Source organism: Bufo gargarizans, chromosome 3 (genome assembly GCF_014858855.1).
Source record: "Bufo gargarizans isolate SCDJY-AF-19 chromosome 3, ASM1485885v1, whole genome shotgun sequence".
In the NCBI taxonomy this organism is placed as follows: domain Eukaryota; kingdom Metazoa; phylum Chordata; class Amphibia; order Anura; family Bufonidae; genus Bufo; species Bufo gargarizans.
In genome coordinates, this window is record NC_058082.1 from 253,992,812 (window position 1) to 254,011,993 (window position 19,182).

Below are 19,182 nucleotides of genomic sequence, written 5' to 3' on the forward strand. Positions count from 1 at the left end.
AAAAATGCTCTGGTCTAGGGAAGGGATCGTAGTAGGACTAAGGCACCTAATCAGGGCCGGCGCTTCCATATAGGCAAGTGGGGCAATTGCCCCCGGGCCCCCAAGTGCTTAGGGGCCCCCAAGCCCACCACCTGACACCGGCACATGATAGGGAAAGGGGGGGTTCTGGCTACTGGCACATGATGGTGGGCGGGCTCTGGCTACTGGCACATGATGGGGGGGGGGGGGGGGGCTCTAGTGCTTTCAATTTCAGATTCTATGAGAACTAAAACCTGTGGAATAATCCAACACATACTATTTGCCATTGTTTCTTGGGAGGAAAACTATGGACCTTAGGACCCTTGCAGTTGAGCGTTCCTCCTGCAGCGAGTCCGCATGGCAGCAACCGGTCTGAACTCCCAGCACTGACGGCATTCACATAGCATTATATTGATTTATGATGCTATGTAACCCCCGGCAGCACTGGGAGGTCAGGCCGGGTGCTGCGTTGCGGGCTCAATGAGGGACGAACGCTCGTCTGTAAGGGGCCTTAGAGAACGTACAGATCAGTGATCACAATGCTTTGTGTACGCAAAAGGTCTAATGGGAATCTTAGCTGGCATCTGCATGAAGTGGGAGGCAATGAGCACAGATTCCAGTTATGAGAATTACCAAACTGCTAAGGTTCACAGTTCTGGTAAAATTCAGTGCTGGTGTTTGACATGTTGCATGCTCAAGAGAGTAAAATAGACCATCACAAAGGCTCTCGCACAAAGAACTTCATCCCCTAAAGTTCACATGGTGAATTCATAGAGGCACTACTTTTATGAAGCATTAGCTAATGACATCATTGTCCTTGGTGTGATAAACAGGAAAACCTCAGAAAGCTTTAACGAACCACAACAATCATGGTCGAGAAGCTGCTGACGTCAGACTCACGGACAAATTGCATTTTCACGTCAGCATTTTCCCCTGTTAAATGCTTGCAGGTACCATTAGCAATGTGTTCTTTAAATACATAATGTACTCTTTGTATTAAAAAAAAGTCCGCTATAGACTGCACTCATTCCATGAGACTTACTTCTCTCCAAAAAACTTTCTCCAGAACTCTGCAGCATCTGCTTTTGTGATACGGAAGGTATCCCCTTGAAACTGTCCATTGGGAAATATTGCCTTTATTTCTGCCAACATATGGCTAAATATTAAGGACAGCTTTGTCAGGTTTCTCCTGCAGGGAGGAGAAAGAAGAATATATGTTAAGGGTCACATACCAGCTTTACACGTGCAGAAATGAGAGACACATTTTCAGTCCAGTATGAACAGCTTCCTTGCTTCTAGCAAGGTCTGTAGGGTTATTTCATATTTAGAAATACAGACAGATCGTAATACACATATTAATCGTCACAAATGTCCTTGTCACAATCTTCAGCATTCCAACACTAAAGCAGAGGACGGTATTCATTTCTTCCATAGCTCTGTACATGAGCAAATTAGACAAAGATTACAGCCAGTATTCCGTCCGGACTTTAAATCAGAAATTCTCTATAGGCCTAGGAAAGAATGTTTGGGGGCACATACAAGCACAAACCATGGACATATATTTAAATGCAAAATCATGTAAGGCATTTGGAAGCACAGTTCTGTCCAAATATGATGTAGTGCTCTTGGGACTACCTGCAGGAGTGCAGCTGTGATGGTGGCACTTCTGCACGGGCAGGACTGGGCAACTGATTTATTCATTCTCTTCAATATATTTATTAATGATCATGTAGAAGGCTTTAACAGTAAAATATAAAATTTTGCAGATGACACCAAACTGTAAAGTAAAGTAATTAACACTGAAGACGACAGTATACTACTACAGAGCGATCTGGATAGATTGGAGGCTTGGGCAGATAAGTGGCAGATAAGGTTTAACACTGACAAATGTAAAGTTATGCACATCGGAAGGAATAATGCAAGTCACCCGTACATACTAAATGGTAAAACACTCAATAACACTGACATGGAAAAAAGACCTAGGAATTATACTGGACAGCAAACTAAGCTACAGAAACCAGTGTCAGGCAGCTGCTGCAAGGCCAATAAGATAATGGGTTGCATCAAAAGGGGCATAGATGCCTGTGAGGAGAACATAGTCCTACCACTTTACGAATTACTCGTCAGACCACACATTGAGTACTGTGTACAGTTCTGGGCTCCTGTGAACAAGGCAGACATAGCAGAGCTGGAGAAGGTCCAGAGGAGGGCATCTAAAGTAATATCAGGAATGGGGCAACTACAGTACCCTGAACGATTATCAAAATTAGGGTTATTCAATTTAGAAAAAAGACAACTGAGGGGAGATCTAATTAATATGTATAAATATATCAGGGGTCAGTACAGAGATCTATCCCATCATCTATTTATCCCCAGGACTGTGACTGTGACGAGGGGACATCCTCTGTGTCTGGAGAAGGTTTGTACACAAACATAGAAGAGGATTCTTTATGGTAAGAGCAGTGAGACTATGGAACTCTGCCTGAGGAGGTGGTGATGGTGAGTACAATAAAGGAATTCAAGAGGAGCCTGGCTGGATGTATTTCTGGAGTGTAATAATATTACAGGCTATAGCTACTAGAGAGGGGTCGTTGATCCAGGGAGTTATTCTGATTGGAGTACAGCGCTGTGTTTGGCAAGCTGCTGGTAGTCGGCAGTGATCACCAAAGCGGCTCTCTAAAGCAGCTGATCAGTGTTGGACCCCTGATGTGATAACGATGACTTATCCTAAGGATGGGATATGATTATCATTTCCCGTAAAACCCTTTTAACTACTGTAGTCAAGCCATTATAAAAAAGACTTGAGATTAATCAATTTAGTTTTAACGAAATCTACAGTGTTGCAAGTCAAATATGACATATCCGGCCTGTGATCTCTACAGTAACCTTCACTAATTTGTATAACCCACTGTCAGCTATTCCACGAGTTACCACCTTTATGTAGAAGTACAGACATACTGAAGGTTCCTACCAGCAATGACACATTCACACACCACTTCCTGACATAGTGTACTTTTTAAGTGACAACATGTTCTTTTGATCTTGTGTTTGTCTGCTTCCTTTACATTACAAAATATCATTTACACAGAGATTCATTCCGCTACTAGTACTTGTAGAAAAAAGTTAGACATTACCAATCCACGTGGTCATTGTTGTATGGGGGTTTCTATCTGCTAAAACATGGCTTTGGTCATTCAAGGAACTGTACCATATAAGATATTTGTAACAGGACATGAGAAATTGCCGTTTATGGAGCCTGAACCCTGATAATTCTATTTAGTGATGAATTTGAATGAATCCTCAGAAAATAACATATCTAAAGTCATAACGCTCTCCAACTCCATAATCCATGTGCAAATTAGCAAAAGGGCAGGTTAAAGGTGGAATCTGGTTGTTATGGCCAGTTTTCCTACACCAGCTTTGATACATCTCCCCCTGTGTGTCCATGGAGAGCTTTGCTTTCATGGTTTTCATGGGTCCACCAGGGACAGTGGAGGTCAGGACAAAAACTTTCCATCACCAAAAGCCCTGTCTAGGTTACAGATGAAGGCAGAGAGCAATTGACAATCTGTTTGTACTTATGAGGTTATACACCTGAACGACAAGCTTTACCGACTAACCACGAAAGACTAGTCTTTCAGAAGGGAAAGAAAAAGAAAAAAAGTCTATAAAGTTTTATTTTCCCACAAAACTTTAAATCTCTCTCATTCATGTTGGAAAGCATATGGAGTACATGTACAGAAAATAAAATAAAAAAACACTTGTGCCTTTGAGCAAGATCTCCCTCCTAGTGGCACTGTAAATTGTATGTAGAAATACGGCAGTCTCAATTATGGCTTCAAACTTGGCGACTTCTTTTCAAATGCGAATGAACGACGTGGGGCTTTGCGAGACGTAGGTGTTCGTTTCTTGAAGCACACTGGCATGCTGGATGCCAGTAGCAATTATATTAAGAGGAGCTCCACAGGGGAAGAAACTATTATTAGGACCTGCAGGTTTCTTCTCTGGAAGCTGGTTTAAGTTAATTACATTTTAATTGAAAGAGAAGGTGGTTACACGTGCTGGAAAGCAACAGAAATGCTCCAATTGTAGTCGCAAATAGGACTACTATGCAAAACTCGGGCAAAGAGCGCTCAGGCTGTGGGCACATAAAAAGAGTCAAATAATTGAGCAAGGGCAATAATACAATGAGCGGCTGAAAAGACCAGGACAGCGGGGGAGAGTTTGAAGAGAACTAATACCCCAGATAATATTACTAGTTTCAAGAGATCGGTATATATTTGAATTGCAAATTCATCAACATTTCCACAAAGAGCCGGTTCCCAGGGCTCGCTTCCTCTGGTCATCTCAGAAAGATGATGTAAGAGGGCGGGCTCGCTTGTTTGCCTATTTCGAACCCTAGTAAACCCCACCACCCGAATCATAGAGGGACACCCTAGAGAAAATGTCCCCCTGCTGACTCTGCCAGTGCCTGAAAGAATACATATACGGAGCTGAAAGCAAACCGCCACACAGTGTAGTGACTGTGCCATGGTACTGCAGTCAACGAGCTAAGATGCAGTAAACCAGAACCGAAAATAACACAGAATACTCAGCTGCCTTTTGGTCACCGCTTACCTGCTCGCCATCACAACCGCAGAGGGGGAGAGGGGTAACTACAACTCCTCCGTCCCTTTCACTTCAATGGAGCAGCTCTTTCCTATTCAAGTGAATAGAGATTGAGGAGGATAGGTCATCAATAGAAGAAAAAAAGTGGACAAACCCATTAAGTTTTACCCCTTTATAATTATGTACAGACATACGGCACCCAGTCCGCATTTTTTTTGTTTTCCTACATAAAGTTGTAGTAAAAAATAAAATAACTTTCAGTCACAGCAAGTTAGATTTCTCCAAATAAAGTAACGCTGCATTTTTTACTGCATTCCCGACAAGTTGGGTTTCGGTGGTGATCAGGTCACATTTTTTCCCCACCATTGACCTCCAGAGGGGTATGTAAGTGATCATATCATTCATCTCATCCAGAAGTGTGTATTGCAAACAGAACTCATATTTACAGGTCAACAGACAGGAGATTGTTTAGTGAGAAACGGGAAGGATGGCAGCACAAATATTTTTCTTTCCGTGGTTGCTTTAGGGCAAGGCACTGGCCTGTTTACAGACATACCTATAATACTTCAAACCTGATAAGGCTGGAATCACACAAGGGAATTCTTGAGCCAAACCAGCAGGGTATCCAAAAGGAAAGATACCTACAAGGAATGATAGATACACGGAAAAAAGAAAAAAAGCCAGTAGAGTGTTAAGAAGGAAAATGAGAAATAAATAAAATTAATAAAATAAATAAACTGTATATATAGCTAATAAAGGCTTACAGGGCCATCTTGAAGGTATTGAAAAAGGAGGCCATTTGGCGTAAAACCAATTGAAGTGGTGGAGATAAGAATGTTTTTACATTTGGAAATAGACAGTCATGCGTGTTTACTCACTTCACCGGGGGGGGGGGGGTTTGGAGCAAGATAAACTCAAGACACTTGACGCCTAACTCTCCCTCTCCCTCCCCCCCCCCCCCCCCGCCGAGATTGCCTGTAGAATGTTAGTTCACCTCGTCGTTCTATGGATTGATGACCCGATGGACTTCAGACATGGCACAAGGTAATTTTTATTGTGTGATTAAATAGCATTTTATATACAGGGAGTGCAGAATTATTAGGCAAGTTGTATTTTTGAGGATTAATTTTATTATTGAACAACAACCATGTTCTCAATGAACCCAAAAAAACTTATTAATATCAAAGCTGAATATTTTTGGAAGTAGTTTTTAGTTTTAGCCATTTTAGGGGGATATCTGTGTGTGCAGGTGACTATTACTGTGCATAATTATTAGGCAACTTAACAAAAAACTAATATATACCCATTTCAATTATTAATTTTTACCAGTGAAACCAATATAACATCTCAACATTCACAAATATACATTTCTGACATTCAAAAACAAAAACAAATCAGTGAATAATATAGCCACCTTTCTTTGCAAGGACACTCAAAAGCCTGCCATCCATGGATTCTGTCAGTGTTTTGATCTGTTCACCATCAACATTGCGTGCAGCAGCAACCACAGCCTCCCAGACACTGTTCAGAGAGGTGTACTGTTTTCCCTCCTTGTAAATCTCACATTTGATGATGGACCACAGGTTCTCAATGGGGTTCAGATCAGGTGAACAAGGAGGCCATGTCATTAGATTTTCTTCTTTTATACCCTTTCTTGCCAGCCACGCTGTGGAGTACTTGGACGCGTGTGATGGAGCATTGTCCTGCATGAAAATCATGTTTTTCTTGAAGGATGCAGACTTCTTCCTGTACCACTGCTTGAAGAAGGTGTCTTCCAGAAACTGGCAGTAGGACTGGGAGTTGAGCTTGACTCCATCCTCAACCCGAAAAGGCCCCACATGCTCATCTTTGATGATACCAGCCCAAACCAGTACTCCACCTCCACCTTGCTGGCGTCTGAGTCGGACTGGAGCTCTCTGCCCTGTACCAATCCAGCCACGGGGCCATCCATCTGGCCCATCAAGACTCACTCTCATTTCATCAGTCCATAAAACCTTAGAAAAATCAGTCTTGAGATATTTCTTGGCCCAGTCTTGACGTTTCAGCTTGTGTGTCTTGTTCAGTGGTGGTCGTCTTTCAGCCTTTCTTACCTTGGCCATGTCTCTGAGTATTGCACACCTTGTGCTTTTGGGCACTCCAGTGATGTTGCAGCTCTGAAATATGGCCAAACTGGTGGCAAGTGGCATCTTGGCAGCTGCACGCTTGACTTTTCTCAGTTCATGGGCAGTTATTTTGCGCCTTGGTTTTTCCACACGCTTCTTGCGACCCTGTTGACTATTTTGAATGAAACGCTTGATTGTTCGATGATCACGCTTCAGAAGCTTTGCAATTTTAAGAGTGCTGCATCCCTCTGCAAGATATCTCACTATTTTTGACTTTTCTGAGCCTGTCAAGTCCTTCTTTTAACCCATTTTGCCAAAGGAAAGGAAGTTGCCTAATAATTATGCACACCTGATATAGGGTGTTGATGTCATTAGACCACACCCCTTCTCATTACAGAGATGCACATCACCTAATATGCTTAATTGGTAGTAGGCTTTCGAGCCTATACAGCTTGGAGTAAGACAACATGCATAAAGAGGATGATGTGGTCAAAATACTCATTTGCCTAATAATTCTGCACTCCCTGTATGGTCACATTAGGGAAGGGCGGTGGTGGACCGCTTCCTCCCGATCACATGACGTGCGTTCCACTGGAGAGAGTTTTGAATACAGCAGTGCATGGCGGTGAATAATTCCAAAAATAAAAATAAAAATTCCAAAATGAAATAAAAACACTAAGTATGGGTATTTATCCATGCCCTAAATGTATGTAAAAAACTCCAAAATTGGAGCTACGGACAGTTAAATGTACCCAAATTATTAAAACGGACATAATTTAAACCTAAATGTATAGCGGGATCCTGCTGATATAGCATGATCCCCATATATAACAAAAGATGCAAATGTGAATGTGAACTTGTGTATAACAAAAGATGCAAATGTAGGATGACAGGCCGAACTGGATGGACAAATGTCTTTTTTCGGCCTTATGTACTATGTTACTATGTAAATATGAAATAAATAAATAAATAAATGTAGGTTATTCTTAATGACTCAATCAAGAGGGTGATTCTCATAGGTCAAAACGGCTCGTGTTATTGTTAATAATATAAAACCTTATGTTTTCATCAGAAGGGGTATTCATTTCTTCTAGTTTTGTATTACATATTTAATATGGACTATACTCTAAAGTTTCATTTAAACCAAATGGGGAGAGGGTGTTGAACCTGTAGATCCAATACATTTCTCTTCTGCACAACTCCGAGTAGGATTGTGAAACTAGATCTATGAGGGTCAATTTTAGAAACAGACGTGTGGGTTTCAGAAAAATGTTTGGATACCCCATGTTTCAAGTACTGCCTCTGAATATTGGAACGATGATTAAAGGGGTTGTCCGGGTTCAGAGCTGAACCCAGACATAACCATATTTTCACCCAGACAGGCCCCCTGATTTTAGCTCTTTTGTTTACAATAACACACTGCCGGGCAGAGGCCTCCGCCAGTCAGTGTGTTCGGTGAAGTCACCGGCTCTGATGGGCGTGCTTTAGTGCTGCCCTAGCCGTTCTACTGGCTAGGGCAGCGCTAACCCCCCCCCCATCAGTGCCAGTGACGTCACCGGGCTTCCTGGCAGCCCCATGAAGAGCCCGGTTCATCACCGGAACTCCTGAAAATGCCTTTGCCCTGCTCCGATGCTCAAGTCAGGGGGCCTGCCTGGGTGAAAATGGAGGTATGTCCGGGTTCAGCTCTGAACCCGGACAACCCCTTTAAGTCTTTCCCTCACTGTTTGGGTGGTGTGGCCTATATTGTAGGCCACAAGGGAACTCGATCATACCTGGAGTTGCAGTTCATGTAGTGCTTAAGGCTGGGTTCACACCTGAGCGTTTTACAGCGCGTTCCTACGCGCTGTAAAACGCTCAACAAGGAGAAACCAATGATTCCCTATGGGAATGGTTCACACTTGGGCGTTTTACAGCGCGTACGATCGCGCTGTAAAACGCCCGACGCTCCAAAAAGTACATGAGCGACTTTTGGGGCGTTTGTGGCCATAGGACACTGTAGTGAATCACACAAACGCGCGTCAAACGCGCGTTTACTATTACAAAAACGCGCATAAAAATGCGCGTCAAAAACGCGCGTAGAACGCGCGTTTGCGCAACGCTCAAGTGTGAACCCAGCCTAAGGGGAATGGATTCCCCAGTATTGGAGACAGTCACTAAATTGATATTGTCAGAGATACTGAGGCAACACATGCAGCGTTTGGAACCACATCTAAAAGGAACCTTTAGGTGGCTCTACAAGATTGTCATTGAAGGGACCCCAGTTTCGGACAGTAAGTTTAGGACAGGAGGGCGCTAATATATCTTTTAAAGGTATGGCGCGTCGGAAAGTAATACTGGGTTTAGTCGGGATAATCTTGCCGATAACTGGATCTTGGTGGAATGAGTTAGGGCAGGGATGTCCAACCTGTGGCTCTCCAGCTGTTGTAAAATTACAACTCGCATCGTGCCCTGCTGTAGGCAGTCTGGGCATGCTGGGAGTTGTAGTTTTGCAACAGCTGGAGAGCCGCAGGTTGGCCATCCCTGACTTAGGGTCTGGATACACTGTAAGGTTTCATAATGCAGTTTTAGAAGCCAAAACCAGGAGTGGATCATAAATGGTGAGAAAGTATATAGGACAGATACAATTTCTCAGTTTTAAATTCACTTCTGGTTTTGGCTTCCAAAACTGCAACCAGAAACCTGACTGTTTGGCCATACCCTTCTTCTCGCATCTGTAGCCTCTAAAAAGTGCACATGTGATTTTAGCATTAGGATCCTTTTACACGACCAGCTAGTGCCAATTGACACTCGTTTACCAACTAATATATCAGACATTGGAAAGTGATTTTTCCATAAATACCATTGTTCATAACAAAAAATGCTTAGCCAGGAATTTCAGTTATAAAGGTACAGATGGGATATTTCAAGAAAGACAATGCAACATATCAGACGGCTAGAAAGGTCTTACATTGGTTGGCAGAGCATGACCAAGACTTCCAAGTACTACTCTGACCACCTAACTGAACTCAATTGAGCATCTGTAGGGCCACCTCGATCATTGTGTTCGCTCTACGAATCCTCCCCTACGCGCCCTCCAGCAGCTTTGGGTTGCACTGCAGTCAGCATGGCTCCAGATACCTGTGACACCCTACCAGGACCTTATTGTGTCCCTCTCAGCCTGCCTAGCTGCTGTTCATGCTGCACACGGTGGTTACTATGTATATTAGCTGGTGATCATCAAAATGGGACTCAACTGTGTATAGCTGGCATAAGGTCATTGGGAAGCTGAAACCATTCATAAACTAGAGAGGTCAACTTATAAATAAGAACATACAATACCAAATATATAAAAACCTTCCACTGTTGTATCAGCAGAATTTTATTCAAATATTTTTTTTAGCTGAGCAAAGTCACCATTTTCCACTATTACATATGAGTGTCAAGCTAATCTTATTGATTTCTTTGACTACAACACAAAAGTGTTTTGGGTGAAGATGGTGCCGCAGAAATTGTCTACCTGGATTTCAGCAAAGCCTTAGATATAGTGCCACATAAATTATTGAAAATTGGACTTATTCCTTGGATAATCAACAGATGCTAGTGTTACAAGCGGTGTACCTCAACAGTCCGGCCTGGGTCCCATTCTTTTTAATATTTTTGTAGGTGACATAGGAGAAGGTTTGGTAGGTAAGTTTACCAAGGATACAAAAGTGTGTAACCAGGTTAATATTCTTGGAGGGGATGTAAGGCTACTTTCACATTAGCGTTTTTCTTTTCCGGCACTGAGTTCCGTTACAGGGGCTCTATACCGGAAAAGAACTGATCAGGCATATCCCCATGCATTCTGAATAGAGAGTAATCCGTTCAGGATGCATCAGGATGTCTTCAGTTCAGTCTTTTTGACTGATCAGGCAAAAGAGAAAACCGCTGCATGCTACGGTTTTATCTCCGGCGAAAAAAACAGAAGACTTTTCCGTAATTTTTTTCCATAGAAATGGCCTGTGCAGACCTTTAAAAATGAGAAGAAAAAAAAATGGCGGATCCGTTTTGCCTGATGACACCGGAAAAACGGATCCAGTATTGCAATGCATTTTTCTGACTGATCGGGCATTTTTCTGACTGATCAGGATCCTGATCAGTCTGAAAAATGCCTGATCAGTCAGAAAAAAATGACATCCGGCAGTCAGTTCAGGCAACGGAACTGCCTGCCGGAATCAAACAATCAAAGTGTGAAAGTACCCTAACATGGAAAAAGACTTGGGGAGATAATTTATGAAAACTAGTTTAAAAGGAAAAAAATGCTTACTTTCCGATAGCAACCAGATCTCACATTTCATTTTCCACAGCTCCTTTGCAAAATGAAAAGTCCATCTGATTGATTGCTATGGGCAACTAAAACAGTTTTCCTTCACATCAGTATTGATAAATCTGCCACTGACTTAGCTTCTCTGAATAAGGCCTCATGCACACGACCGCATGTATTTTGCGGTCCGCTAAAAATACGGATGACATCCGTCCGTATGCATTCCGTATTTTGCGGAACAGAACAGCTGGCCCTAATAGAACAGTCCTATCCTTGTCCGTAAAGCGGACAATAATAGGAAACGTTCTATTTTTTTGCGGAACGGGAAATACGGAAACAGAATGCACGCGGAGTAACTCCCGTTTTTTTTTTTTTTGCAGACCCATTGAAATGAATGGTTCCGTATACGGTCCCCCCAAAAAACTGAACGGACGCGGAAAGAAAATACGTTCATGTGCATGAGGCCTAAATGGTCTAAACAATGGAAACTGCAGTTAAACGGTAAGGATTTTAGAAGACAAGGATCTAGGTGTTCAGATATCAAAATGAGCGCACAGTATGGGCAGGAGGCTGGGAAAGCAAATCAGACCCTCATTTTTCATCAGACCCCAAACTCAGACCTCCAAGCTTCATCATCCTCCGATCAGACACCCAAGCTCTATCAGCCTCAGATCAGTCCCCCCCCCAACCTCCATTAGACCCCCTAGCCAACATGAGCCTCATATCAGACCATCAGACCCCACAGCATCCGATCATACACCCAAATCAGCCTCAGATCAGACCCACCCTGCTTCCATCAGCTGACCATCAGACCCCCCAGCCCCATGAGCCTCAGGTTGGACCCCCATCAGAAAGAAATAAATAAATAAATTGAACTTGCTTGTCCCGGACGGAGCTGCAGATCCAGGACTCCCCACATAACTTCCTCTGGTTTCCGCTGTGTACTGTGACCTGATGGCGCACAGCATTAGGTCACAGTGCGCGCCTATGTGTGCTACATCCTGATGCCGTCCGTGGTCAGGACACAGTTCACAGCGGGACCCGGAGGAAGACCAGGGAGGACAGGTACAGCCACCACAGCGCTGCCCTCATCTCCCTGAGCTTCCTGCACTCTAATGTGAAGCGGTCATTTGCATTCAGGCTATAAGACGCACTGCCACTTTTCTCCCACTTTTGGGGGGAAAAAGTGCATCTTAAAGTCCGAAAAATACAGTAAGTATTAATATAAGAGCCGACCAGATAGACTAGGGGGTCTTCTATGTTTCTACGAGTGTCATCCTTCTCCTAGAATCACCACACGGCTTTACAAATAAAATTTTGCATAACAAATTTGATCCACAATTCCGCTATTATGTACAAGAGGAACTAGAATTAAATTATTTTTATATTTCATCAAGTATATGGAAAACAAGAACATGATGTCCAACGCCAACATAGAGCAAAAGGTTCAGATGTCATTTGATAGCATTTCTTGCTTATGAATTACTTTCTAATCATATACTAATAAAGAAACGCAAAGCCGAACGAGACACCTGCCATAAAGAATAGATAATTACTCATAACTGACAGCTCCCATGCTGCTGGTCCGGTTTTCCAGGCGGGGCTTTGTTTACCCAACTGTGGTGGTAAAATCATTTTAACAACATGTGACCACTGAAGCCAACCACTGGCCTCAGCAGTACATCGAAAAAGTCAGAGATTGGTTGCAGTGGTCACATGTTGTCAACATGACATCACTGCTGCAGCCGAACAGAGCACATGCCAGAAGAACTAGAGCGACTACGCAGGATCTGCTGGGCAAGTAACAATCTATTCTTTACTTTGCAGGTGGATCGCATATGCTGTCCGATTTCTTCCTGAAACAGGACAAACCTTTTAAAGGGGTTGTCAGGTTTTAAAAGGAAACTGGACAACCTCCAGGATCAGTCTCAAATAAAGAAGATGTAAGTACCTGTGACGCCTGTCTGGGCTCTTCTTACCCAGATTGCAGCAGTGATGTCATGCCAACAACACGTGGTCGCTGCAGCCAATCACAGGCCTCATTGGGTGCAATGCTGGGGTCAGTATGTCAAACAAAATTGCAGGTTTTTATTGAACGAAAAGGTCACCTTTATTTGTTGCATACTGAAAAAAATGTACTGCATGTAAACGCAGCATAATTGTATAATTGTATGACAAATGGTCTTTTGGATAACAGTCACTGATTTCCACAGTGAACGAATAAAAAATAAATAATTTATATATATATATATATATATATATATATATATATATATATATATATATATATACACACATACATACATACATACATACATACACACACACACACAAAAAGGAAAAGGCAAAGAAAGATTTTGCTGTCACATACAAATCCTCGAGATGAACAATTACACTTATCGCATGCAAATGATGCATTGTGATAATTGAGAAATAGTGAGAACTCCCGCAGCACACCGTATGTACTTCAGTAACCATTCATTAGGAAACTAAACTACAATAAATCATTAAGAGACAAAAAAAAATAATTAAAAAAAAATTACTAAACTTATTCAGCCATTCATTCACCCATCTGGAAGTTTCTTGCAACATTGCATCTTATGATAAACCCTCCCTTATAACGGCAAATCAGCGTAGAGGTCTGAAAATTCTTGGGAATATTACCTAATTACTTATTTTTAAAAATAAAATCCCCCCCCCCCCCCCCCGATAACCCCTTTAAAGGATGACCCGCCAGCAGATTCAATCAAGGGGTGTGCCCTGCAGCTTCTCCGCTTCCCCCATCTTCACTGTGCTCCTGCCCGGCCCTGTGACCCCACGTTCGCACCACATGTTTTAGAACTGGTGATCTTGAAAGTGGAGAGAACAGAAGGAGATGTACGTCACATACGCAGATTACAGCGCATTCACTGCAGGGCCAGCCAAGTGTGAAATAAAGATGTCTGGCCCCCTCAGTCAAGGAAAGAAAGGAGTGGGTCGGTAGAGAAAGTGCAGGAGCTGTGGTGCACAGAGGGACTATGCTACATCCCTGAGTGCACTTAAGTCCTAATTAAGAGATTTCAGCAACTGCAAATGGGATTTTGTTGATAAAAAGGTATCATTTTAGTCAACAGGATCAACCCTACCAGATGGGATGTCTGGTTTAATTGTGTTGATCCTGCTGATTCGATGACCAATTTGTTTACCGTACTCATCTAGGAGCAGGTTTGCCATCCTCCATTAATTTGTCCATGTTCCCATTGTACCCATGCCGCTGCCCCATTCCCAGCCCCTGGCCTCAGTGGTCATGTATGGCTACTTTCACACTTGCGTTTTGGTTTCCGTTTGCAAGATCCGTTCAGGGCTCTCACAAGCGGTCCAAAACGGATCAGTTTTGCCCTAATGCATTTTGAATGTATAAGGATCCGCTCAGAATGCATCAGTTTGCCTCCGTTCCGCCTCCATTACGCTTTTGAGGCGGACACCAAAACACTGCTTGCAGCGTTTTGGTGTCCGTCTGACGAAACTGAGCCAAACGGATCCGTCCTGACACACAATGTAGGTCAATGGGGACGGATTCGTTTTCACTGACACAATGTGGCACAATAGAAGACAGATCTGTTTTGGCCATGTTAAAGATAATACAAACTGATCCGTTCTGAACAGATGCAGACGGTTGCATTATCTGAACGGATGCGTTTGTGCAGATCCAAGACGGATCCGCTGCAAATGCGAGTGTGAAAGTAGCCTAAGCTAGAATGGCACATTGGCTGCAGTAGGAATGCAGACTGGTGTTTGATTTTTTTTTTTAATTGGCACAGGTTCAGAAGATTGGGTCAGTTGTTCCCAGTCCAGCCTACACCTTTAAAAGGGTTTGACGTGGGCCTCAGATACTGATGATCCATCCAGAGGATAGGCGTTTCAACCTTGTGTTTCCAGCAATGTACAGAGCGGTATGTCCATCATCATTCTTGCAGATTACAAGATGTTACACTGTAGTGAACGAGATTTTAAAATATGCCAGTGTGAACACTGCACTCTTTTTAACGTATCCTTCTCTAACTGCTGCATCTATCCAGTAGAAGTACGGCTTCAATGGATATGGCTCACAAGACAGACAAAAATACATTCTGCAAGGTCCGAAGAAGATGTAGTCCATAATAGCAAATATATCAAAGCCCTTACCTTATGGTAAAACAGGAAAGTAAAAACAAGGCACTCGAAGACAGTACCCTGACCTACGAGAGGACTGCATGACGTCAAAAGGCTGGAGGTCGAGGTACGGTCTGCGATCTAAGTGCCAATACATTGAAGCGAGCTCCAGCTATATTACTTCTCTCCACTGAGCACAGCATCCATGTCCACAGATGAACCTTGTATAGTGTATAGGTTTACAACTATTTGAGCCATGAACAATGGCTTCTACAGTACTGTGCTGGTATGTGTACTGTGAAATCACTTGAAAGTAGGGCTGCAACGATTAATCGATGTAATCGATTATATTCGATAACTGGATTCGTTGTCGACGAATCCAGTTATCGAATAATCGCCGATTCGTTGCTATTCGGGCGGGCGGGCGGGCGGGCGCTGCATCTTTATTTTACCTTTTTACAATGACGCTCCCGCTCCTGTAACAGCCAGGCAGAGCGGACGGCGGCGTAACGTCACTCAATCACGTGACGCGCCTGCTCCGCCTCCTTCATTCATGAAGTGGGCGGAGCAGGCGCGTCACGTGATTGAGTGACGTTACGCCGCCGTCCGCTCTGCCTGGCTGTTACAGGAGCGGGAGCGTCATTGTAAAAAGGTAAAATAAAGATGCAAGCGCCGGGGCTGTTAGGGGGAAGGGGGGTCTGTGTATAGCACTGCTATGGGGAGGGGGGAGGATCTGTGTATAGCACTGCTATGGGGAGGAGGGGGGGGTCTGTGTATGGCACTGCTATGGGAAGGGGGGTCTGTGCACTGTTATGAGGAAAGGGATCTGTGCACTGTTATGCCCATAACAGTGCACATATCCCCCTCTCCATAACTACGCCGTCCACAGATCCCCCATAATAGTGTCGTCCACAGATCCCCCATAAGTGTCGTCCACAGATCCCCCATAAACGCCGTCCACAGATCCCCCATAAACGCCGTCCACAGATCCCCCATAAACGCCGTCCACAGATCCCCCATAAGTGTCGTCCACAGATCCCCCATAAGTGTCGTCCACAATTTGTTTTAATATGGCCTTTGAACATAATTTTTCAAGTAAGATCATATAAACCTCTGTTTTGTAATTTTGTCGTTTTTCCCGATTAATCGATTAATCGTAGAAATTAATCGGCAACTAATCGATTATTCAAATAATCGTTAGCTGCAGCCCTACTTGAAAGCAACTGTTCCATGATCCCTCAGTTCAACAGGGTAAACACCAGATACAAAATGCCGCAGAACTAGACTAAATGCATTTTCTCCCTTGATTCCTGGCTTACATTGAACTTTAAAGGACGGTGGGGAAAATAAATAAATAAAACACACAACTAAACCTCGTACATCATTATTGCCGACAGAAAGCGCACATGCCAGCTGACATTCAAACACTGCTGCCTAGCAACCAAGGCAACACCCCCCGTTATTCCTGCAAGCATATTAATCCCCTCTAAGTGACAGGGTCTGATGACAGCTGAGAATTAACAGTGCATCGTTCCAAATAAACTAAATTGCAGTACAAAAGATCAGCATATATAATGCAGAGCACCAATTGTATATTAAAATGTAGAATTCTTAACTTAAAACTTACAAGCCAGACCATAAACCAGATAGGAATGCTCATTGACAACCATTAAAAGGGACTGTCCCATTAGGTCTGTTCATCAGGGATCCGAATTCTGGGTCCCTTGCCAATCACGAGAACAGGGACCCGTGCCATCTGTTTGAATGGAGCGGCAGACATGCATATGTGTGCTGACAGACAGCCGAGCTCTTGTACTCAGCTATATCTGACAGTTCTATGGAGTGGAAGACTTATGCGTCTCTGGCACTCCTAACAGGGAGCATGGGCCCCTGGTCTCGTTACTACTGAGGGCCTCAGTGGTTGGACCCCGGTTCATGAGACACTTACCCCCAAACTTGTGGATAGGGGATAAGTCGTCTTAATGGGACAACCCATTTAAAGGGGTTGTACAGCCAAATAAAAGTTGCTTCAATGTGTCTGAAATTGACCTGAATTTAAAGGGTTTTCCCCAGGACAGGTAATCCGTATCTGACCAGCAAGGCTCCATCTTCTGGAACCCCTGCTGATCAGTTGTTTGAAGAGCACGGGGTGCTAGGGTAGGAGCTGCCGCCTGTGAGGACACATCCATCAGTCACATGGCCTTTGTCCAGCTCTGCCCCATTCAGATACAGAGGCACTGTATAAAACGTACAACACTGTACCTGGTATACTGCTCCACAGTATGTGCCTAGACAGCAGATATTAAAGGGGTTTTCCAGGGCAAAATATTTGTAGCAGCGGCTTTGTGTGGGCTAAAAAAGAAGTAAAAGGACCAATATCCACCTAACTCATGCCCTGTTCTCGCTCCGGTGCAGTCCTGCCCACATTGGCTTCTATTTCTTGGTCGCATGTCGACACCCAGGAAATGCCTAAAATTGGCCACTCAATGAAGTAATGGCACAGCAGTAACCCGCCTGATCCAACAAGTTCACATTCTCTGTGTGTCAAGACCAGGAAGTGGAGACCAGTGAGGACCTCTGGAGGACAGAACAAGAGTGCCTGGGGACATTTTTTTTTTTAACCCTCTGTGAGCCTACTTCCACAATTTTTTCCCTGCCAGAAAACCTGGATTACATCCATCCCTGATCAATACAAGTCATTCACTTCTAAAGCTCAACATAATTTGCCCTCATAGCAGCTATGTTTCTATGGCCTAGAAGAAACTGCCCAACACCAACACGTATTACAACTGTTACTGTGCTCCAATAAAAGGTACAACCTGTTCATACTAACCATACTACTATTTTGGAATGATCTATATAACATAGAATCCAGTACGTCACCTACAATATTATTCGGAAACATGTCTGTAATGACAAGTCTCCAATTTTAAAATGTCTATATCTGGTAATATATCTCCATCACTTCTTCAGAGAAATGTAGTTGTATGGATTTAAGGTGGTAAATCTATGTAAAAAGAAATCCTTTCGTGAGGCCAACGACGTCCAATATCTGCTCTTTTCTCAAACAAGCCAGAAAGCATTAGCCAGATGCAGTCTTCTAAAAATGTGATAATCAGCTGCTTATTCTATGAAGATAAGGTTCTGAAGAAACTGCATCTTGTATGCATAACGCGCTGTGATGAGATAGGAGCTTCAGTAGACTTTTATGACAAAGCAGGAGCTGGAAAAAGCCTGATATGACATTGTGCAGACACACAGGCAGACTAATGTGATGCATTTAGCTTAAGTGATACCGAAATAACACTTTTGGCTAAATAGAAGATACTGGAGACTGGATTGGTATAAAGCCTCCCACTAGCAGGCTTCATGACCAAATAGATTTGAAATTGGAAAAAAACTTGTTAAAAGGAACACTAAACCTAAAAATACATGAACAGGCTTACCAGGTTCCCGCTGGTGGTCCCTCAGGACCCCCGGGAAATGTCTGCTCAGCCAATGACTAGATGAGGCGAGTCACTGCTATGGACAGTGACTGACTGAACAATGACTTCTTGTTTGTCATGAGGGACCAGGAGGGATCAGATAAGCATTGAAAAGAGACCGGCAAGGAATCGGGGAGTAGAGAGCATCCCTTTTTTCATTACTGGCCAGAGAACCTCTGTAATCTCCTGCTATGTTGCATCTTCATCTGATGACCAACTGAACGGTCAAGTGCATCTGTCAGCAGATTTGTACCTATGACCTGATGCATGTGCTCTTGGCAGCTGAAGGCATCTGTGTTGGTCCCATGTTGATATGTGCCCGCATTGCCGATAAAAATGAAATGTTAATACATACAAATGAGCCTCTTGGAGCAATGGAGGCGTTGCCGTTACACCTAGACTCTAGAGTCCTAGAGGCTCAGCTCTTTCACAGTAATGCGGCACATATGAACATAGGACGAACATAGATGCCTTCAGCTGTAATATGTACGTGTAACAGGTCAGCCAGTTTCATAGGTACAAATGCTGGCACATGCCCTTTAACAGCCATTACCCT

At 43.4% G+C, this 19,182-nt stretch overlaps 1 protein-coding gene across 4 annotated transcripts in view; it reads right to left on the minus strand.

Annotated features, from left to right (window-relative positions):
• CBLB (Cbl proto-oncogene B) overlaps positions 1-19,182 on the minus strand; it is a 142,459-nt gene that overhangs the window by 78,045 nt on the left and 45,232 nt on the right. For all 4 annotated transcript variants that reach the window (XM_044285290.1, XM_044285289.1, XM_044285288.1 and 1 more), the window contains exon 3: positions 1,061-1,207. In XM_044285290.1, the coding sequence (XP_044141225.1) occupies positions 1,061-1,207 (147 nt within the window). The remainder of the gene's footprint in view (positions 1-1,060; positions 1,208-19,182) is intronic.